We start from the raw sequence: 22,887 nt of genomic DNA on the forward strand, positions 1-22,887 counted from the left end.
AGGCCTGTGAGAGCCGCAGCCCGGAGCGCCCGGCCTCCCGCGCCATGGCCCCCATGGGCATCCGCCTTTCCCCACTGGGGGTGGCCGTGTTTTGCCTGCTGGGGCTCGGCGTGCTGTACCACCTCTACTCGGGTTTCCTGGCCGGCCGCTTCAGCCTCTTCGGCCTGAGCAGCGAGCCTGGCGGCGGCGCGGCGGGACCTGCGGCCGCGGCCGACGGGGGCACAGTGGACTTGCGCGAGATGCTGGCTGTGTCAGTGCTGGCCGCAGTTCGCGGCGGCGACGAGGTGAGGCGAGTCCGCGAGAGCAACGTCCTCCACGAGAAGTCCAAGGGGAAGACGCGCGAGGGAGCCGATGACAAGATGACCAGCGGCGACGTGCTGTCCAACCGCAAGATGTTCTACCTGCTCAAGACTGCCTTCCCCAGCGTCCAGGTGGGAGCCCACGGGCGGAGCGCCCACCCGAGCCGGGGAGCGCGTCTCGGCCGGTCGACTCTGAACAGTATGGGGTGTGGAGCTTCTGGTTCCCATTTTGTAGATGGGGAAATTGAGACGCAGAAGTTAACGTGCACAAGGTCAAACAGCAGAGGAGCTGAGTGAGGTTGCCTGTAGTCTGACTCAGGGCCCCTGCCTTTTTGGCTCGTCCTGGGTCGGGTGTGCGCCGTGTGTACTTAGGAACAGGAGGCCTTGAAACGAAAAGGCTGAGAAAGTTAATTGCACCCGCGGCTTCAAGCTCTTCCGTAGAATGAAGGGGTTGGCTAAAATCCCCCAAGACCCTCTATCCTTCCTTGATTTCATCCCTAGAAGGGTCGAAACTGGAGTACACATTTTCTGGCTGGCTGGCCAGTAGCCAGCTGAAAGACCGAGTCTTGTTGCAGAGCTATTAGCGTGCGGGGTTGGGGGTGGGGAGGATGGGGGTGAGTATGCTCATTTCGCTGTCGTTTTGTCAGGACGCTCTTAAGTTTATAGTTTGCGGGCCCTTTAAGGAGGTACTTAGAAATATACCAGCTGTTGATCCTACCTGGCCCTTGATTAAAGATCCATGTTTACGCCAGAGAATAAGAATTAAATAACATTTGCCTTTTCTTTGGGTAGGTTTCTAGGAAGGGAATTGACATTTTCTTAGGGAAATCCAGACATTTTGGATTTGTTATTAATACTTTTTGAATTCATCATTTCAGTGGAGCTGCTGTTGAGTTGAATAAAGCATTTTTAAAATTTGCAGTTCCAGGAACTGCAAATTTTTTTGAGGAAGAGCTGAACATAGTGTAGCAGCACCTTATTAGTGTATATCTTAACTCACCTAACTGTAGTTTTGGCTACTGGGAAGAAAAATTGTCTTTACTGAAATTTTATTAGATAAACAGTGATGTGCAAACCCAGGCTTCTTTGGAAGGTGACTGACCTTTTACTGCTGATCTTGAAAGAGGAGAATATTGTCATTGTTTAGTTAATGTATTTTGTGTAAGGCTTCTTCCAGTCTGTCATATTGCTTTGGTTTTGCTTTTTATTCTCCTCTCTTCCTCCCCTTTCTTTCGTCTTTTTCTTTTTTTCCGGTGGAAAGAAACATTGGATTTCCTATCATGAGCTACTGGATACCAGATGTAATTAACGTTAGAATTTTTTTTTTTTCAAATTTCTGCTTAAAACACAGAATATTTCCACTTTTTCTTTTTCCTCTACTCTGTTTTTATCATCACAAATAATATCTTTTTTTGCATCTAGATGTAAGATGTGTTTATGAACTATTTTACCGCCTTTCCAAAACATGTGTTTCCTTCCCCAAGAATGTATAGAGGAAACAGGAGATTCAGTGAAGTTGCTATTTAATAGTTTTAACAGTACTAATAATAACCATTTATTGAATATATTCTACGTGCCCAAATACTGACTACACAGGACTTCATTTGATCGTTACAGCAACTTTAAGAAGTAAATTTTATTTCTGCCTACTTTACAAATGGGAACTCTGAGGCTTATGACACTCCAGCTTATATGAACTATCCAACATTTTAGCTAGATCTTTAGAAACCTGCTTAAAACTTATAATTTTAGAAGCTTAAAAGCAATAATAGTGAAATGTGGCAAGCAGAGTTGATTTTTTTTTTAAGTAAAAACAAAAGTTTCTTAAATGTTGAAAACACAACCGTGTGTGTGTGCATTCTCATTTAGTAGCAAACAATAAGGGAATGGCTGCCAAGGGTAGTGAGCTGCATTTTATTAAACACAAAAGCTAAGCTTTTGGAATTGCAGATGTTGAAGTCTCTGGCTTCATATAAAACAACTTTTTGTTTTCTTGTGACTATTTGAATGTTTGCATGTGCTTCTGCAGTATTCCTGTTGGGTCATGGCTGAAGGAATAGAGGAGGTTTGTGCTCATTTATACAGTGTCAAAGTGGAGATGGTGTCATGTTGAGCGATCTCCTTATACCCCTGTGTTATAGGCTAGAGGCCAAATATTGTAGCCATCTAAGTGGAGAATCAACCTAAAAGAGTTTTTCTCCTTTTGTGCCTTCCCCTCTCCTAATGCCCAGAAATACAGTCTTAAATGCCTGGTTGATTTTGAAGCCTCACCCCAAATTTCTTGGTAAGAAACTTAAATTATATTCCACTTACTTTACTTCCTAGTGGAAAAAGACCTTTGAGAAGCATCAGATACTTCTTTCTTTTATCCTAGTGCCCTGTGTAAATATAGAAAGATCTATTTTCTCCCATTGCTTTCCTATGTAGAGTCTGAAGTCTGAGCTTTCATATCTAATGTTCACTCCTCAGTAAAAGGATATACCAGGGGTTTTTCTAGAGCACTCAGCTGGAGACAGTTTGGTCCCCTAACTGACATTTGACAAAATCGGAAGACATTTTTGGTTGTCACAACCAGGGGTGGGATGCTATTGGCATCTAGCAGGTAGAGGGTAGACATCCTATAATGCACAGGACAGCCCCCTACAACGAAGAATCATCTGCTCCATTTGTCAGTTGGTGCCCAAGTTGAGGAATCATACTCTAGAAAAGTGAGTGCTGTCTTAACAAAACTCAAGTTTCACCTAGGCTCCCTGGGTTTCCTTTTGTCTTCAATTTTCTTCGGGTTAGAGATCCCAGAGAGTCCTCCAGGCAGCTAGTCTCCTCTGCCTAAACACTTTGGCAATGCTTATTTCATTGTGTCAAAGTAATAATAACTCCAGCCATTTGTATGGCACTGTCTCTTTATCCTTGCGGGTAACAATGAAAATGAAGGCTGAAGATACTTTTGTGGAGTGGCTTTGCAGCCACAGAACAGCCAAACTTAGATTTATAGTTTTGATTTAATGTACAGGGGGACTGTCTGTTTGAGGGGCTCCTGTCCTCAACTTGCTTTGTTCAAAGTTCTGATTTGAAGGTAAAGCATGGTACTCCAAGCTGGTAGCAACAGCTTGGGTCTGTGTCTTCCTTGACCTATAAGATGGAAGTTATGCTTCTGTCTTTCAACAGAAGTATGTCCCAGAAAAGTTTGAGAAGCACTAATATAGTGCACAGAACACTTGCATTGACATCTTGTGCAGTCACCAGCCTAGGTGATACTGGCCAGTCATTTAACTTTTTTGAACCATAGCGTCCTCTTCTGTAAAATTAGAATAACTAGTAATTGGTGTAGACATAAGCACTGAAAACAGAGGAAAAGAAACTAGTTCAAAGGAACAGGCCCAAGAGAGATAGTAGGACAGCTAATTCTTGTAATCTAATGAGTTTGAGTAAAATGCACTTGGGAGAATTATTGTGGAAGAGATTGGGAAGGTAGGTAGGGGCTAGGTCATATTCCAAGCTCAAAGGAATTTGGACCCAATCCATAGTTTACTACTAGAATACTAAAAGAAGGCCAGATTTAGCTGACTTTTCTTGAGACCTCAATAAGCCATACTTTGGTCTTTGGGCATTTGGAGGTAGATAGGGACTACTTAGAGACTACTAGAACAGGCCATGTGAGAGATGAGGACCAGGACTCAAGCGGTGGGGAAGTTTTGCTGAGCTTGTTTTACTAGCTAACATTTGCATAGCCCTTTGCAAGCCACAAAAATTGAATTAAACTTCTTAATGACATTACTAATTTTATCTTCACAGCAATAAAGGAGGTTAAGTACTACAGCCTCTATTTTTCAGATAAAGGCTTGGAGAGGCTAAATAATTTGCCAAAGATTGCACAGCTAGAAAACAATCTTTTTTTTTTCTTTTTTTTTTTTGAGATGGAGTCTCACTCTGTTGCCCAGGATGGAATGCAGTGGTGCCATCTCGGCTGACTGCAAGCTCTGCCTCCCAGGTTCACGCCATTCTCCTGCCTCAGCCTGCCAAGTAGCTGGGACTACAGGCACCACCACCACGCCCGTCTAAGTTTTTGTATTTTTAGTAGAGACGAGGTTTCACCATGAGAATAATCTTAGACTCGCTGAGATTCACTTAATGGTCAGAGAATCATCTCAGGTCTGTTTAATTCCCTATATAAGGCAGTATAACAGATGTAGCAGAAGTATACTCTTAATTAACTGTAATATTATAAATGAATGGAAGGACTCAGTAGTTGCTTGGAGGATGGTTTGGAGGGGAGGAAAGTAAATACTGGGAGACCAGTTAGGAGGCTTTTTCAGGTGAGAGCTAATATCTTTTGAATTAGGGCTATGGTTGTAGAGAAGATAGATGTAGAAGGAAATGAAATAATTTTTAGGGATATGTGAGAAATAACTCCTCTATTTATAGCTTTCACAACTGGGGTTTTGTTGCTGGCGAAGGGGAGTAGTGGTTAAGTTGGGGGGCAGATTATGAATGCCATTTTAGGCTTGCTATGTTAGAGATGCCTTTGATATGTGTAAGGGGAGCTGTCAAAGAGGCAGTTGAATATATGCGTCTGAAGCTCTGAAGAAACATCTGAACTGAAAATACAAATCTGCGAGTCATCCGTGTTGTGATGTTAATTGAAACTGGTTGTGGACAGAATTGGTTAGGGAGAGAATATAACATGAAAGGGGAATATCAGGGCCTAGAACCAAGGATAATGAAGACTGAAAACAATCATTTAACAAGAATAGTAGCAGACAGCCTTTATTAAATGCTTACTCTGTGTTAAGCATTGTACTAAGTTTGTTTTACCTTTTCTGTTTCATTCTTCTTAAGAACCTTACAGGGAGATAGATCATTGTCCCTTTTTACCAATGAGGTAATTGTAGCTCAGAAAGGTTAAGTGACTAGCCTAAATTATTCACATACCCAATAAATTGAAGAGTTGGCATTTGAACTCAGGCAACCTATGATTAGGAGGTGAGGAAATGGAGACAGTGAGTAAAGACAAGTCTTTTGAGAAATTGGGCTTTTGGCCGGGCGTGGTGGCTCACGCCTGTAATCCCAGCCCTTTGGGAGGCTGAGGTGAGCGGATCACCTGAGGTCAGGAGATTGAGGCGATCCTGGCTAACACAGTGAAACCCCGTCTCTACTAAAAATACAAAAAAAAAATTAGCCGGGTGTGGTGGCGGGCACCTGTAGTCCCAGCTACTCAGAAGGCTGAGATAGGAGAATGGGGTGAACCCAGGAGGCAGAGCTTGCAGTGAGCTGAGATCTCGCCACTGCACTCCAGCCTGGGTGACAGAGCAAGACTCCGTCTCAGAAAAAAAAAGAGGAATTGGGCTTTTAAGGAAGTTGGCTCGGGTGTTAGGTGTATTATGTTTCCTAAGAGAAGGTTCTGTGCTTTCTTTTTGGTATATTTGTTTTTAAGATACGAGACACTACAGTGTGTTTAATTGTTTATAGAGATATATTTGAGAGAGAGTAGTTGATAGTAAAAGGTTTCTGTAAAGGTGGGAAGAGAATAGGACAGGTAGAGGGATGTTTATTTATATGTTTAGAAAGTAGTTATTGAGGGCAGGTGTGGTGGCTCACGCCTGTAATCTCAGCACTTTGGGAGGCCAAGGTGGGCGGATCATGAGGTCAGGAGATCGAGACCGTTCTGGCTAACACAGTGAAACCCCCATCTTTACTGAGAATACAAAAAATTAGCTGGGCATGGTGGCGGGCGCCTGTAGTCCCAGCTACTCGGGAGGCTGAGGCAGGACAATGTCGTGAACCTGGTAGAGCCTGCAGTGAGCCGAGATCGCACCACTGCACTCCAGTCTGGGTGACAGAGCAAGACTGTCTCAAAAAAAAAAGAAAGAACGAAAGAAAGAAAGAAAATAGTTATTGAATGCCTACTGTATTGGTCAGGGTTCTGCAGAGAAAGAACCAATAGAGATTTATTATAAGGAACTGGCTCGTGATTATGGAGGCTGAGAAGTCCCTTGATCTGTCAGGTGGAAACCTGCAAACTGGAAACCCAGGAAAGCAAGTGATGTGATTCAGTCCAAGTCCAAAGGCCTGAGAACCAGAGAGCTGGTGGTGTTAGTCTCAGTTGGAGGGCGGGAGAAGACTGATGTTTCAGCTCAGCAGTGGGGCAGAAGAAGGGGCAGAGTCTTTCTTCTCCCTCCTTTTGTTCTATTCACACTCTCAAAACATTGAGTGCTGCCCACCCACATTAGAGAGGGCAGTCTCTTTGATTGAGTTCACTGATTCAAATGCTAGTGTTATCCAGAAACACCCTCACAGATACAACCAGAAATAATGTTTCTCCAAATCTCTGGGCATCCCATAATTCAGTCAAGTTGCCATATAAAATTAACTATCGCACCTATAGTATGATAGGCACTGTGTTAGGTTAGGATATAATGATTTATGGAGAAATGAAGTAAATGATCGATTCCTTCTTAAGGCATTAACCAGAAGTCCCTTCAAACCCCAAAGTAACTGAACTAGCATAGTAATGGCATTGATTGTATTTCGGGGCCTTGAACTTTGACAATACTGTTGGAGAATAGTTTCCTTCCCCTTTCTGGAATTTAAAAGACAAGCCTAAATACATATATGTGTGTATATGTATGATATGTATATATATATGTATGTGTCCATATAATTAAATAAAATCTTTAAATAGACCAACTTGTCTTAAGAACCTTTGTACAGATGGTCCCCAACTTAAGATGGTTCAACTTGGGATTTCTTTACAATGGTGCAAAAGTGATATGCACCATTCATTGTAAAGAAACCATACTTGTACCCATACAACCATTCTGTTGTCCAGTTTTAATAGTCAGTAAATTATATGAGATATTTAATATTTTATTATGAATTAGATGATTGTGCCCAACTGTAGGTTAATGTTAGTGTTCTGACTACATTTAATTAAGGTTGGCTCGGCTAAGCTGTGATGTTTGATAGGTTAGATGTGTCAAATACATTTTTGACTTTAGATATTTTCAACTTATGCAATACAAATGCTTCTCAATTCACAATGGGTTTATGAGGACGTAACCCTATCGTAAGTTGAGGAGCATTTGTATACATAAGCATTTGATTCCTGACCCCTGACTTGGTTGTACTAATTTTAAGGTATTTTGTAGCATATAGATTAAACATTTTCTATCCTCACAATTATGGAACACTCCTACTATTCTGTACCTATTCTCCTATCTAATACTGCCTCCTCCTTTAAGCTGTGCTTTCCCTTCAGATCTGCACCTAGGTATTACTATTTTATCCCCCAAATTATTTTTCCTATTTCCCCTACCTCCCATCCAGTAACAACAACGGTTTTTTTTGTTTGTTTGTTTTGTTTTGTTTTGTTTTGTTTTCTCAGCGTTCCTGATGCAAGGTTGAGGTTTAAAGGAAGAGACTCAAATTGATTCACCCGTGTGAATTTCTTCTGACGCTTAAACTACTTAGGAGTATTTACTTTTATAAAAGGAAAAATGCATTAGTCAGGGATGACTGAGTAGGCAATGCTGTAGTAATGACATCCTCCAATTCTCAGAAGCCTGACACTCTCCAAAGCAGTTGTCCTCCATGAAGTGACTGTGACCTAGTTGATGTTGATATGTGATTCTGCCATGTCAACATATCAGGGAAAGAGAAAAGATAGGAGAATTGGGCAGGAGCTTTCTTTTTATTGCCTAAGCCAGAAAGTGATGTGCATTCACATTTTTGTCCATATTTTGTGCGTTTACATATTTGTCCATATTCTGCTGGCCACAATCACTCTCATGTGCCTCTGACTACGAGGCAGATGTGAAGTATAGTCTCCCAGATATTCAGGAAGGAAAAGAAAAGTGGATATTATGAGTACTAGAAATGCCTATACAGGAGGCAAGTTAACCTAAAGAAATCCGTACTTGCTATACATAGAGGCTAACAAAAGGATCTGAGAGTGTTTTGATAGTTGCCAGGTGTAGGTGGAGACTGCAAGATGAGCTGTTATGTATCAGCATAGACCAAGATCAGTTTAGTGTTTTCTGATTTCTAGAACCTTTTTTTGCTTACTCTTCTAAAATTATAAGTTCTCTAAAAGCTGCATTGTTCATTCCCACCATAATGGGCTTCTTTGGGAGTGATTGGCTGGGTGTCAGGAGGGGGCAGGGACTGGCCAGGGCTGTTTGTAGGTTTGGGTTTTTGGATCTTGGGTTGATTTCTTATGCTTCAATTCCCCATTGATGTCTTTGACAGGCAGTAAGGATGAGGAAGGAAGAGTAGGTTGAGTGGAAGAGGATTATGGGGAAGAAATTAAAAAAACCACAGTGGCTAAGAATAATATTGTCAGTTAAGGTATATTTATTGAGTACCTACTTTGGTTTAGACAGTGGGGATGGAGCTACAGTAATAAAGAAAATTTGTGTCCTTGCACTCACAGAACTTACATTCTAGCTGATCAAGATAGTAAATGTAAACAAGCAACATGGTTTCTGATAAGGGCTTTGAAGAAAAAAAACAGGGTCATGCAGGGAGTGTGTCTGGTGGTCCCACTTTATCAGTGGTAGTCAGGAAAGGCCACTTTGAGGAAGTCTTGTTGGAGCCAAGACCTGAGTAAGAACCATGATGTCATGCAGAGATCTGGGAAAGTGTGTACAAGCAGAAGAATGCAGTAAGTACAAAGGCCCTGAGGCTGAGTGATCATAAGAAGACTAATAAGTCTGGAGTACAGTAAATAAGAGTGCAAATAGAGAGAAATTACTGGATAGCATTTACTACGTCATTACCCAGATCATCTAGGACTTAACGTTGTAGATTATGATAAGGAGTCTGGATTTTATCTCTGCATAATGAGAAACCATTGGAAGATTGTAAACTAGAGTGCCACGGTCTGATTTAGGAAGATGGCAGGTTGCTGGGTTGAGAAGGGAAGCACTGTAAAAGCAGTGATTTTGTCTGTTTTGTTCATTACTGTATCCCAATCCCCAAAACAGTTTAGAGTATATAGCCATTAGATGTTGAATGAATGGGTGAATGAATACACTGTAGGAGGCAAGAACAATTGAGGATTATTGTAGGAATCCAGGTGAGAGATGGTGGCCTAAACTAAGATTTTCTTGGTAGACATGGTGACATATTTACATATTTAGAATTGGGAGGTAGAATTTCCAGGACTTACTGACTTAATTGGATGTGGCATGTGAAAAAGGATTGACGAAGACTTTCTGGTGTTGACCATAGCAACTATTGATAAGGTTGTTTACATTGGTGGGTAGTAGATTTTTCAGATTTGTAGGTGTGTAGTGGTTGTGGCAGTTTATAAATAGCAGTTACACAAAAGCAGATTAGGTACTTGTGCTAATATTCTTGTTCTCCTGCTCTGTTTCTCCCTAACCTGATTCTCAGTGAAGATTTTTTCAAATACTGTTCTACAATGTGTTCGCTCATACTCAGTTGCAAGTATATGGAGTAGCTGACTTGAATTCTACAAAAAAATCAGTGAAGCTCCATAGTTGCCGGACTTGGCACTGCCATTTTTGTAAGCTACAGTGGTTAAGGCCCGTAAACTACTTTGTCTTTTCCAAGAGTCACGTTTCTTTTTTAAAAAAGTTTATTCCTTTTTGCTTGGTGTTACTATTAACCTTCATTGATCTGAAATAGTCTGGCGTTGTTGTTAAGAGTGGTTTCTGAAGCCAAAATGCCTCACCAGTGTTACACTGTCTTAATTATTCTGTCATTAAAATAGGTCTTGATATCTGGTAAGGTAAGTCACCACACCATGATGGTATTTTTTTTCCCCTCTTCCCAAAATGTGTTGCTTCTTGACTTTTTGTTCTACCAGGTAATTTTCAGAAATGGCTTGTCCAGTTTCCAAGGAGAAGGTTAAAAAACACCACTACCAACAACAAGAAAACACCTGTGGGGATTTTGATTGGAGTTGCATTTATCTGCAAGTTCTTTTAGATTTTCTCAGTGTTCAGTAATCAACTTCATATTATGGGTTTCTTTCTTTCTTTCTTTCTGAACTTTGTACCTCCCCACTTGCTCCTCTCCCCGTCCCTTTAGCTTACTGCAATGACTAGGACCCCCTGCACATTGTTCATAGCTGTTGTGATGGAGGGCAACTGGCTCTGTGTTACAGCCTGCAAGGTCCTTCACCATCTGGCTTCCATTACTCTCTGACCTCAACTTTCTCCTTGGCTCAGTTTGCTATAGCCTTGCTGGCCTCCTTGCTGCCCCCTGAACACACCAGGCATATTCCCACCTTAGAATCTTTTCATTTGTTACTTATTGGGCTAGAATGCACTTCTAGCTGCCTGCCAGGCTTATTTTCCTTAGATCTCTTCACTCAAATACCACCTTTTCAGTGAGGGGTTTCTCTAGCTATCTTACCTTTTTTCTTTTTCTTTTTTTTTTTTTTTTGAGACGGAGTCTCACTCTGTCCCCCAGGCTGGAGTGCAGTGGCCGGATCTCAGCTCACTGCAAGCTCCGCCTCCCGGGTTCACGCCATTCTCCTGCCTCAGCCTCCCGGGTAGCTGGTACTACAGGCGCCGCCACCTCGCCCGGCTAGTTTTTTGTAGTTTTTAGTAGAGACGGGGTTTCACCGTGTTAGCCAGGATGGTCTCGATCTCCTGACCTCATGATTCGCCCGTCTCGGCCTCCCAAAGTGCTGGAATTACAGGCTTGAGCCACCGCGCCCGGCCCACCTTTTTTCTTTTAAACAAGTTCATTGCAGCGCAGTTTATATATCATACAGTTTGCCTATTTCAAGTATACAATTCAGTAATTTTTAGTAGAACTGCTGAATTGTACAACTATCATCATTAATCAGTTTTAGAACATTTTCAGCACCCTAATAATACCCCTGTCCCCATTAACTATTTATTCTTGTTTTTAATCCCTTATCCTGGGCAACTACTAATCTGTCTTTCTCTGTAGATTTGCCTTTCTGGACATTGTAGATTAATGGAATCAAACAGTATATGGTCTTTTCTGTGTTGATGCTTTCACAAAGCAAGGGGGGTTCATCCATGATTTAGTGTCTTCAATGCTTTATTCCTATATATGGCTGAGTAACTTTCCATTGTGTGGATATACCAAATATATTTATCCATTCATCAGGATAATGGATAAACTACTAATTGATGGACTTAGTAGTTCTCTGGTTTTAGCTAGTATGAATAATTGCCTAGCCACCCTTTCTTAATCTTATCTACCCTTTTTCTTAAAGAATAACCCTTCCTCTACTCTCTAACAATCCTTTCTCTACTCTCCAGCACTCTTTCTGTCCTGTTTTTTTTTCTCCTCCTTACCACGATCCAACATACTACATGTTTTTTTTCATGTGTCTCGTTGTTTATCTATACTAGAATCTGAGTTCCACAGGGCAGAAATTTTTGTCTCACATTGATCACTGTGGTATCTTCAGGACCTGTAACTGTGTCTGTCATATAATAGGCAATCAATAAACGTTTGCTGAATTAGTAAAGACATAAGTGAATAAATTGAATGTTTACTTTGCTCTGTGCTAAGAAATATTTAATGATTTGCTAGGCGCGGTGGCTCATGCCTGTAATCCCAGCACTTTGGGAGGCCAGGGCGGGCTGATCATGAAGTCAGGAGATCGAGACCATCCTGTCCAACACGGTGAAATCTCGTCTCTACTAAAAATACAGAAATTAGCCGGGTGTGGTGGTGGGCGCCCGTAGTCCCAGCTACCCAGAGGCTGAGGCAGGAGAATCGCTTGAACCTGGGAAGCGGAGGTTGCAGTGAGCCGAGATCGCACTGCTGCACTCCAACCTGGAGACAGAGCGAGACTCCATCTCAAAAAAAAAGAAAAAAGAAAAAAATAATGATTTAAGTGGTTTGATGTTTCTAGACTATTACTATTTTTAACCTCTCCTCTGATAATTTGGGGTGTTTCAGGGTACCTTCTGGAGATTGCTGATAGTTTGGTATTTTTTAAAATCATGTCTGTGACTTTCTGAAGACTATTCTAGTGAGACTCCAGGTGAGAGATGGTGTATTGACAGTACTCATGTATTGTCAGTGCTGTGATCACTCTGGCACTGTAGCATGGGGTCTAGGCATGGCATCACATGTAGCATAAACATGACCTAATCTGGAAAGGGAACTTGTCAGAAAAGCACAGGACCCAATAGCCTGTCCTGCTGAGGGTGTAAGTCCCTAACTAAAATCCACATTTTGGGGACCTTTTTTCTTGTGTGCATGTGTATTACTATGTGATACAAGTCTCGTGGTGAGGCGGTATTCAAATAAGATTGGTGATCTGTTATTAACTTAATTCTTAACACTCAATTCTTAGATTTAGTCCATTGGTATATGCAAGTTTATAAAAGTAAATGCAGTTCTAAAACATTATTATGTATTATTATTACTATTATTTTTTTTTTGAGATGAAGTCTTGCTCTGTTGCCAGGTTGGCAAGTGTGGTGGCGTGATCTCAGCTCACTGCAACCTCCACCTCTAGGGTTGAAGCGATTCTCCTGCCTCAGCCTCCCGAGTGGTTGGGACTACAGTCATGCACCACCACGCCTGGCTAATTTTTGTATTTTTAGTAGAGACGGGGTTTTACCATGTTGGCCAGGATGGCCTCTATCTCTTGACCTCATGATCCACCCGCCTTGGCCTCCCAAAGTGCTGGGATTACAGGCATGAGCCACCACACTTGGCCAAAACATTATTTTTAAAACACTATTTTACAAATTAGACTATATTTTAGCATGCATTAAGTAGTATGCTGTTAAAAACTGTTTTTTTCATAGGATGGGACAGGGGTGTACTTGACAATGTCTGGAGACATTTTTGTTTGTCACACTTGAGGGTGTTGCTGCTGGCATCTAGTGTGTTCTAGTGGCATTTAGCCAGGGATGCTGTTAAACATCCTACAATGCACAGGACAGCCCTGCGCCAAAGAAATATAGAGTCCAAATTGTCATTCGTGCCAAAATTGAGCAATCTCAATTTAAAGGAATCTGTAATGTATTTGTAAATGCATAGAATACTTATATAAAGTATTATACAAACACATGTGTATATATGTTATATATAGAAATAATATGTAACATACAGAGAGAGAATATATATATGTATGGGGTGTGTGTGTGTGTGTATATACGTATGTAAGGGTGTGGGGTAAGGAGAGAATATATTCCTCTCTTCTCGTAACAACCCTTCCTCTACTTGTATTTCTTTCCTTACCCCACATCCTTACATATCTGTATGGTAAGTTAAATTTATTTTATGTTTTAATTTTATTCCTTAGTGTTAAAAAAAAAAAAAAAGGTAGAAAATTGATTGTACCTCCCTATTCTGTGATATGTCTGTCTTCTAACTCTAGTTGCTTGTGTTGTGTTCCAGAATATTGTCTATTTTAACACTTTAGAGCTATTCTTTTTCATAAAGCGTTGTTAAGGTTTAAGTAGCTTGTTTCTTTGATGCTCAGTTTCTCTATATTTCTCTATGTCTGAATTATCTGTCTTGATTAGTCAACAAACCAAGTTTGAATATTAGATTGGGAAGCATTTAAAGACCTGATGTCATGGATTGTTTTTTTTTCTTTTTCATTTTGCAATATGGAGCATCAAAAGAAATAAAAATGGGGATTTACTTATATGTGATTTTTGTCTGTAATACTTTCTCTTTTGTAGTTTATCAAATAGTGATTGTTTTTCTTACTTTTTTTAACTATCACCTGTTTTTAATGCAGATAAATACTGAGGAACACGTGGATGCAGCTGATCAGGAGGTTATCTTGTGGGATCATAAGATTCCTGAGGATATCCTAAAGGAAGTAACTACTCCTAAAGAGGTACCAGCAGAAAGTGTTACTGTCTGGATTGATCCACTTGATGCTACACAGGAATATACAGGTAATTTTTAAACTGAACTCAAAACATTTGATTGACATTTAGTAGTAGAGAACCAGAACCAAGGCATACTTCCTATAGGTGATAGTGGCTCACTGATTATTCAGTAAAGAAGCATTTTTAGCAGTAGTAGCAAAATGTTGTATATTGGACACCTATAACTGAAGAAACTTCTTTAGCCAGAATTTAATATTTACTCAGGATATTAGGAATTTAAGTTTTAATGCATGTACATCTGACTTTGGAATTCAAAATAGTAAATTTCTAGGTACTCAGAAAGCAAGTAAGTAATAAAACAGAACTACTGCCCCTCCAGTCCCGTTTTTTACCTAGTCCTAGTCAAATTTTATTTTTGTAGATCCCCTCTCAGGACTTATTTCTTACCCAGAAGTAGCTAATTTCTGCCTTTTGCTCTTCCTTTGGTTTATATGTTAAAGTTAATCCATTTATCCTGCTAGATGGTAAGTTCCCTAGATGTGGAGGCTTCTACTTTTTTACCTTTGTATTTCAGTGCTTTTGCACTGAACTTGAACCATAACAATCAATATATAACTTTGGAGAACAGGGAGAAGACACTAGATGTATATATCTAATAGTAACTGAAATTACAACATAGAACTTTTCAGGAATAGATAATAGAAATATGGAATATCAAGGAATTTGTTCATAAAAAGTTCTTCCTAAACTGAGATTGGCCTGTTCTTATAACAACAACATTTAGTGAGCACATCCCTTGTGCAGGGATTATTTTAAGTGTCTAATTTGATTTTTTAAATTAAAAGTTATTTTAGTTTATATCTAAAGATGAGTGCTTAGTTATTGTTTATATTATACAGATAAGGAAGCTGAATTTAAGTAATTTACTCAAAGACATTCGGTTAACAAAATGGTGGGCTAGGAGAATAACCCAGGTAGTCTGCCTTTAGAACCAGAACTCTTTTGTTTGTGTGATTTTTATAATATAAAAGAGTTATGACTCTAAATGCAATTTTTTTTAACTTTTATTTTAAGTTCAGGAGTGTAAGTGCAGGTTTGTTACATAGGGTAAACTTGTGTCATGAGGGTTTGTTGTACAGATTTATTTCAACACCCAAGTATTAAGCCTAGTATCCATTAGTTATGGTTCCTGATTCTCTTCCTCCTCTGACTCTCTATCCTCTGAAAGGCCCCAGTGTGTGTTGTTCCCCTCTATGTGTCCATGTGTTCTCATCATTTAGCTCCCAACTTAGAGAACACGTGGTATTTGGTTTTCTGTTCCTGTGTTAGTTTGCTAAGGATAATGGCCTCCAGCTCCATCCATGCCCCTGCAAAGGACCTGATCTTGTTCTTTTTTATGGCTGAATAATATTGCATGGTGTGTATATATACCACATTTTTTTTAACCTGGTCTATCATTGATGGGCATTTAAGATGACTCCGTGTCTTTGCTATTGTGAATAGTGCTGCAGTGAACATACACATGCATGCGTCTTTGTAGTAGAATGATTTATATTCTTTTAGACCAGTAGTGGGAATGCTGGGTCGAATAGTATTTCTTTTTTTAGGCCTTTGAGGAATTGCCTCACTGTCTTCCACAGTGGCTTAACTAATTTACACTCCCACCAACAGTGTATAAGCATTCCTTTTTCTCCACAACCTCACTCACATCTGTTATTTTTTGATTTTTTAATAATAGCCATTCTGACTGGTGTGAGATGGTATCTCATTGTGAACCAGAACTGTTAGCCACTCCTTTAAATTGGCTCTTGCCCTTGGACTCTGTTTGCTTGAAGGGATTGTTGTTTTGGAAAGACATTTCATGTATATAAATTTTTTAATGAACTAAAGTGTAGTATCATATTCTGAATTTATGCACATTACTTTGACATTTGTGTGTGTTGTTTTTTTTTTTTCTCGTAGAGGATCTTCGAAAGTACGTCACTACTATGGTGTGTGTGGCTGTAAATGGTAAACCTGTGTTAGGAGTTATACATAAGCCATTTTCCGAATATACAGGTATGAAATTTGCTAGAGCTTTCAAGAATTATTGTTATGGGACCATTTGTCTATAGTATTTACTGTCATACACCCAAATTTGTGTCCACTCCTATATTAGTTTCCTAGGGCTGCTGTAACAAAAAAACACACATCATGTGTCTTAAACAACAGAATTGTAGTGTCTGACAGTTCTGGAGCCTAGAAATCTAAAATCGTGGTGCTGGCAGAGCCATGCGCTCCCTGAAACTTTTAAGGGAGCATCTTTTTGTTTTTCTCTTAGCTTCTGGCATTTTGCCAGCATTCCGTGGTGTTCATTGGCTTATAAGTGTTTATTCCAATCTCTGCCTCCATCATCATATGACATCCTATCTGTGTGTCTGTGTCTCTTCTCCTCTTACAAGCACACCAGTCATTTTGGATTAAGTGCCCACCTTACTCTAGTGTGACCTTATCTTAACCTAGTACATCTACCATGACCATATTTCCAAATAAAGTCAGATTTCGAGGTACTGGGAGTGAGGATGTCAGCTTATCTTTTTAGGGGACACAGTTTAACCCTAACAACACAGAATGTTAAGGTAAGCATTGAGATGAGATTATACTGGATTGGAGAAGGTTCTTAAGCAAATTGGAGTATTTTTATAAGAAACAGAAAGAACACAGACATATGTGGGATAAGATGATGTGAAGGTGGAGGCAGAGATTGGAGTGATGTCTTTAATAGGGTAAGGACTGCAGTCACCAGAAGCTAGGAGAGAGCCCTGGAAGTTATTTTCCCTCAGAGCCTCCAGAAGAAACTAATGCTGCTGACCCCTTGATTTTAGACTTCTGGCCTTTAGAACTATAAGGAAATATATATATTTTTATAAGCCACCAAATTTGTGGTACAGATTAATTATCCATTATCTGAAATGTTTGGGGACCAGAAGTGTTTCACATTGCAGATTTAATGTATTTGCATATATATAATGAGATATCTTGGAGATGGGACCCAAGTATAAACATAAAATTTATTTATATTTCATATATAGCTTGTTTACATAGCTTGAAGGTAATGTTATACAACATTTTAAATAATTTTGTGGTTGAAGCAAAGTTCTATCTGTGAACTATCATGAGGTCCAGTAGGTAATTTTCCACTTGTGACATCATGTCAGTGCTTGTCCTGGATTTTAGAGCATTTCAGATTTTGGAATTTTGGATTAGGAATTCTCAACCTGTAGTTTTTTATGGCAGCTTTAGGATATGGACACAATGGGCATCCTATACTACCATCATTTACTGCAGTCATCCCCATTGTGTCTTAGGGGCATGACTGATAATTAACATAAAAAGGCTGTCTGTGAAGTGGGGAGAAGCAGAAAGACAAAGTTAATTTTTGATTACTCTAAAATTATGTATTTGCTTTGCTGCGTAACTGTGAATCCCAAATCCTGGCTGCTCTGAGATTGGCTAAACATCTATTTGAGTGTTGGCTCTGTGTTTCAAAATCAAGTCCACTTTGTGCTATCTGACCTTTTTTCTTCTTTTCATAATTCAAATAATTTTTAAAGTTGATGGTTTGATAAGCTACAAAAGATTTATGCCATTAGTATGACAATGTACTGTAAGATTAATTTTATAGTTGCTTTTTGGCTTATGGATTACCTTCACATATTTTCCTTAATCCTTACTGAATTAGTTGGAATACACACTAGGCTGTTAATTTAGGCTACTGTAATGTACACCAAAATATGAGGTTGAATACAAAGTAGTTGTATTCTTTAAAAGATAGCATATAAGCAGCCCATGACTGCCAGGGTGGTTCCCTGGTGCCAGGCATGCAGTTCTCTCTCTATTATTGTTGCTTTGCTGTTGTCTTCCTCTGTGTGACTGAGGATGGCTCACCACTTCGGCCATATTTCACCCGTGGAAAGCGTAAGAAGGGAGACAGAGGACATTTCCCACTAAGGGTTTGACTTGTGAAGTCAAACATGCATCTCTTCACCTCACATCCTATTGAGCAAAACCTATCTAGAACCCAGTCGCAAAGAAGGCAAAAAAATGTAGTCCTTATTTTCAGTGGCCATCCAAACTAAAATTTAGGGATTCTTTCAAGGAAAACAGGGAAAGTATGGAGTACAGCATAGTACTGCTACACAGAGAGAGGGACACAGTTACTAAAATCAGTACTCTCACTTAACAAATGAGGAAATGAGACTCAAAAATTTAATACCTTCCTCAAAGTCATTCATGTAAATTAGTGGTAGAATCAACCATAGAAATTTTATTCAAATCAGTATCACACGACTTTCAAAATAATAACACCATGATTTCTAACATTTATATAGTGTTTAACAATTTGCAGTATACTTAATGTTATCTCATTTGAACCTTTCACTAACTATGTGACAAGGAAAGACATTATCATTTTTTATAGATGAAAAAATGGACTTAGGAGCTCCTATCATGAAAACCATAAGTTCAAAATGTTACTATAAGAACTAACCACTCCTTAATAGTATCTTACAATTATTTTGTATTTTCACAGTCTATGAAGTGCATTGACATAAGTTTTTTCAGTCTTCGGTAACTCTGGAAGGAATATAAAATGGAAATTATGGTGACCTTTTTTAATAAAAAAAAAAAAACAGGCATATAAAAGTTAAATACAGGGCTTAAGTCTTTGAATCCCTCTTGTTCTTTTGACACTGTCCCTTATTATCTCACTATATCAGTTAGGATGGCATTTAGCTACACAATGTAAATCTGATTGCAGTAGTTCAACAAGGGTTTCCTTTTCTCAACTAACAGGAAAGCCAAAGCATAGGTGTGCTTTAGTGACTCCATAATATGTTTAAGGATCTAAGTCCTCTCTTTTTGCTTTTTTTCTTAGAAGGTAGCTTTTTGTTTTCATGTTCACAAAGGTGGCTCCTCTCATTTACCATGGTTCTCTGTTCTAGGCAGGAAGAAAGGAGAAAGAAGAGAGACTAAAGGTCTACCTTATATTCTTTGTATTAGGAAAAAAATATCTTGAAGTCCTATCCATTAAACCTCTGCTTCACTTTATTGGCCGAATGTCACATGACACCCTTAGCTGCAAACAGAGCCTGCTATTCCAAAGAGAATTGGAAGCTCAATAAAGGAAATGAAAAAGAAATTGATATTAGATTGGCAAATAGATTCACATTCTCTGGGCATTGATTTTCACATCTGTAGGTATTAGGGGGAAGAATAGGGATAATAAAATTCTCCTTTTTAGAAACGTTTATTTAATAAGAATATATATTCCTCTCTTGTCTGTAGGCTTACCCACCTTAAAGAAGCCAAACGTCCCTAACTTAGCAAAAAGTGGTTTCTAAAAATGTCTTTTTAAATTAGTAATATAATACCCCATTCTTCTGTAATGCAGCTAACTTGCCCAGTGTGCTGGAACACAAAGGTGCTTGCTAGTCTGCAAACTCTCTAACATAATAAGTTCAGAATTATGTTGGGTTGACCTTCCATTCCCACACTGAATGTTTGCTTGCCTTGTGCCCTTCTCTTGGAATGTTATTTTCAGATCCAGACAGTATGTTGATGTTGGAGGAATACCAGTTGTTAAGTATTGGGTATGTTTACCAGAATTTAACTACACTTGTCTATAGTGAGAACTAGATATTATTGTTGTTGGCAGTAGTTGGAGCAAAGCTTATAAAAATTTTTATCAGACTTAATTAGCATTAATTCCTTGAGTTTGAAATTCTTAGAATCAACAGATACTTGAATAGTATTTTAATGAAGTAATATATAAATGTATAAGTAAGTGTAGTACAGTAGACCCATGAACAGTACAGGAGTTAGGGCGCTGATGGTTGAAAATCTATGTATAACTTTTGACTCCTTAAAAACTTAACTGTGAATAGCCTTGTTTTGACCAGAAATCTTAATGAATAACATAGTTGATTAACACATATTTTGTATATTTATTATCTACTGTATTCTTACAATAAAGTAAGTAGAGGAAAGAAAATGGTCCTGAGAAAATCATAAGAGCTAAGAGGGAAATGGCTTTGTCTTCACATTGAATAGGCAGAGGAGGAGGAGGAGAAAGAGAAAGGATTATTAGTCTTGTTGTCTTGGGTGGAGGAGGTAGAAGGAGAGGCAGGATATACTTGATGTAACTTTGTGAAAATATGTTGTAATGTCTGTTTGACTTTTTTACTTTTCATTTCTGTAAAAATTTTACTATATGGTACCAATCCTTATTTGCTTTAGTTTCAGTGACTGTATTATAAAATGGTCCATGTCATAAAAGAAGTCAAAAGCAGTTTTGAATAATGAGAACCTTTCTTCCGAATTGTCTAATATCAATTTATTTTCTGGCACTGCTTCTTCTACATCTTCTTTCTCATCATCTAGCCCTGGTTTGAAGCACTCATCTCCATCAAGTCATCTTCTGTTAATTCCTCTGGTGTGTGGTGTCTATTTACTCTTGAATGTCTCCAAGATCCTTATCTTGAAACCCTTTACCTCCTACCTTTTAAAAATAATATCTGCACTCTTTCATGATTTTCTTGATTGCCTCTGTTGTAAGTCTTGAGACATGCACAATATCTGGACAGTTTTTTCCAGTGGGAATTTATTATTTTCGGCTTGATGAATTCATGGGTTTTCTATAACAGTGGCATCTTTAGTGGTGTAATCCTTCCAGACTTTGAATGATCTTCTCTGTCAGGGTTCACTACTATTAGTATTGACAGTCCTTTCCATAGAGTACTTTGTATAATGAGCCTTAAAGGTCCTTATGACCTCCTGCTCTAGAGGCTGGATTAGAGACATAGTGTTTGGGGGCAAGTAGACCACTTGATGCCTTTATTGCTGAACTCATGGGGTTCTGGGTAGCCAGGGGCATTGTCCAATACCCAAAGAACTTTAAAAGGCAGTCCCTTACTGGCAAGGTACTTTCAGACTTCAAGGTCAAAGCATTAGTGGACTCAATCCAGAAAAAGGATTGTTGTTGTCCAGGCCTTCTTGTTGTGGTCAGAATACTAGCAAGCAGCTGGTGTTTTATCTTTTCCTTTCAAGACTCAGGGTTTAGCGGTTTTGTAGCTAAGGGCTGTCCTGGTCATAAAGCTGACTGCATTATACAAAACAGTAGAGTTAGCCCATCCTTCGTGTCTTAAATCCTGGTGCTCATTTCTCCTCTTTACTAATAAATGTCTTTTGTGGCTTTTTTTTTTTTTTCCAGGATAGGACACTCGTCTGCATTGAAAACCTGTTCAAGCAGACAGAATGCAGTAATTTTCTTAATGGCATCTGGAAACTTATCTGCCTCTTGATTGGTAGAAGCTACTCCTTCTGTTATCTTGGCATTGTTTAAAACCAGACCTCTTTCTAAAATTATTACACCATCCTTTACTGGCATTAAATAATCCAACTTCAGATTCTTCACCTTCCTTTTTTTTAAAGTTGTCATATGACTTTACTTTTTCTTGAATCGTACTACAGTCTTTAGGCATATAGCAATTTTGTACCCACATAATAGCTGCATTTTCATATGAGATAAAAAGGTATTTCATAAAAAGTGTTAAGGTTTTTGCACCTGTTGGTGTAGCTTCAGCAATGACTTCATGAGTTTTCTTGTTTGGTTTTTTTTTCACAATTATTCTTATGCTGTATTCATTTATCTTGACATAGTAGGCAGCCACAGCTATAGACCTCAATCTGTGGTGTATATCAAGCATTTCAACTTTTTCTTGTAATGTCATGATTTTTCTCTAGGTGAGAGCACTTCTGGCATCACTAGTGGCTCTTCAAATGAGTCTCATGGTGTTATTCAAAGTTTGCATTAAACACTATGAAATTGTACTAAACACTATGAAAAACATGCAAAAACCACAAAAGATCACTTTTTACCATGATAAGCAATTTGCCAGAGAAACAAACTGCTCACACAGAGATGATGACATCACATAGGGTTTTAAGTGGGTGTTCATGACACTTGGGCTCACACAATAGCATTGGGGGGTGGTACAAAATTATTTCAGTAATATATTATGTTAGTATAATTAATTTTGTGCAGTTTATGATTTTATGTTTGTTTACATTTCTCTTAACTGTGAATGGTGCTACGTATGTATGGTCTGTAAGTGCTTATGTGCTTAAGTTTTCATAAGTTGTAACATTTTATACTTTGTATATATTTTATGGTAGTAAATGATAAAATAAGCTAGTACCAACATACATTTCATGCATTCATGACATACCTAGCTTTTTCTTATTTTTTTTTTGTATTTCTAGGCTACATAGTTTGTCCGTGAATTTTTTTCAAATCGTCACAAATCTCCAAAAAGCTTACCAAAATATTTATTGAAAAATATCTGGGTATAAGGGGAGCCACACAGTTCAAACCCATATGTTGTTCAAGGGTCAAGTGTATATTCACTCAGTGGAAATTTGTAGCTATTAATAATAAATTGTAATGTCTGAAGTCGGTGTAGGAACGTACCAACCACTTTTTATTTCCTACTGGGCTTTTTTTTTTTTTTTTTTTTAGCATATCTTACAGGTAAGATAAACACATTTTGTAGCTGCTCTTCTACCTTACCACCATACCTCAGTATCATCCATCATTTATTTATTTAAGCACCTACTGTGTTAGGCACTTGAAATAATTGTGTTCATGTGTTACTAATGAATGTATTGAGTTTATGTAACATGAAGAACATTTTTAAAAATATGAAGTCAGCAATTCTTACATTATTCTGGTAGTA

General features: G+C 38.8%; 1 protein-coding gene across 1 annotated transcript in view; it reads left to right on the plus strand.

The window, feature by feature from the left end:
• Window positions 1-22,887, plus strand: part of IMPAD1 (inositol monophosphatase domain containing 1) — a 44,952-nt gene continuing 22,065 nt past the window's right edge. Inside the window, exons 1-3 of the mRNA XM_011937550.1 lie at window positions 1-431; window positions 14,017-14,179; window positions 16,076-16,171. Coding sequence (XP_011792940.1) covers window positions 45-431; window positions 14,017-14,179; window positions 16,076-16,171 — 646 coding nt within the window. The 5' untranslated portion in view covers window positions 1-44. The remainder of the gene's footprint in view (window positions 432-14,016; window positions 14,180-16,075; window positions 16,172-22,887) is intronic.

Source organism: Colobus angolensis, unplaced genomic scaffold, assembly GCF_000951035.1.
Source record: "Colobus angolensis palliatus isolate OR3802 unplaced genomic scaffold, Cang.pa_1.0 Scaffold166, whole genome shotgun sequence".
NCBI classification, from domain to species: domain Eukaryota; kingdom Metazoa; phylum Chordata; class Mammalia; order Primates; family Cercopithecidae; genus Colobus; species Colobus angolensis.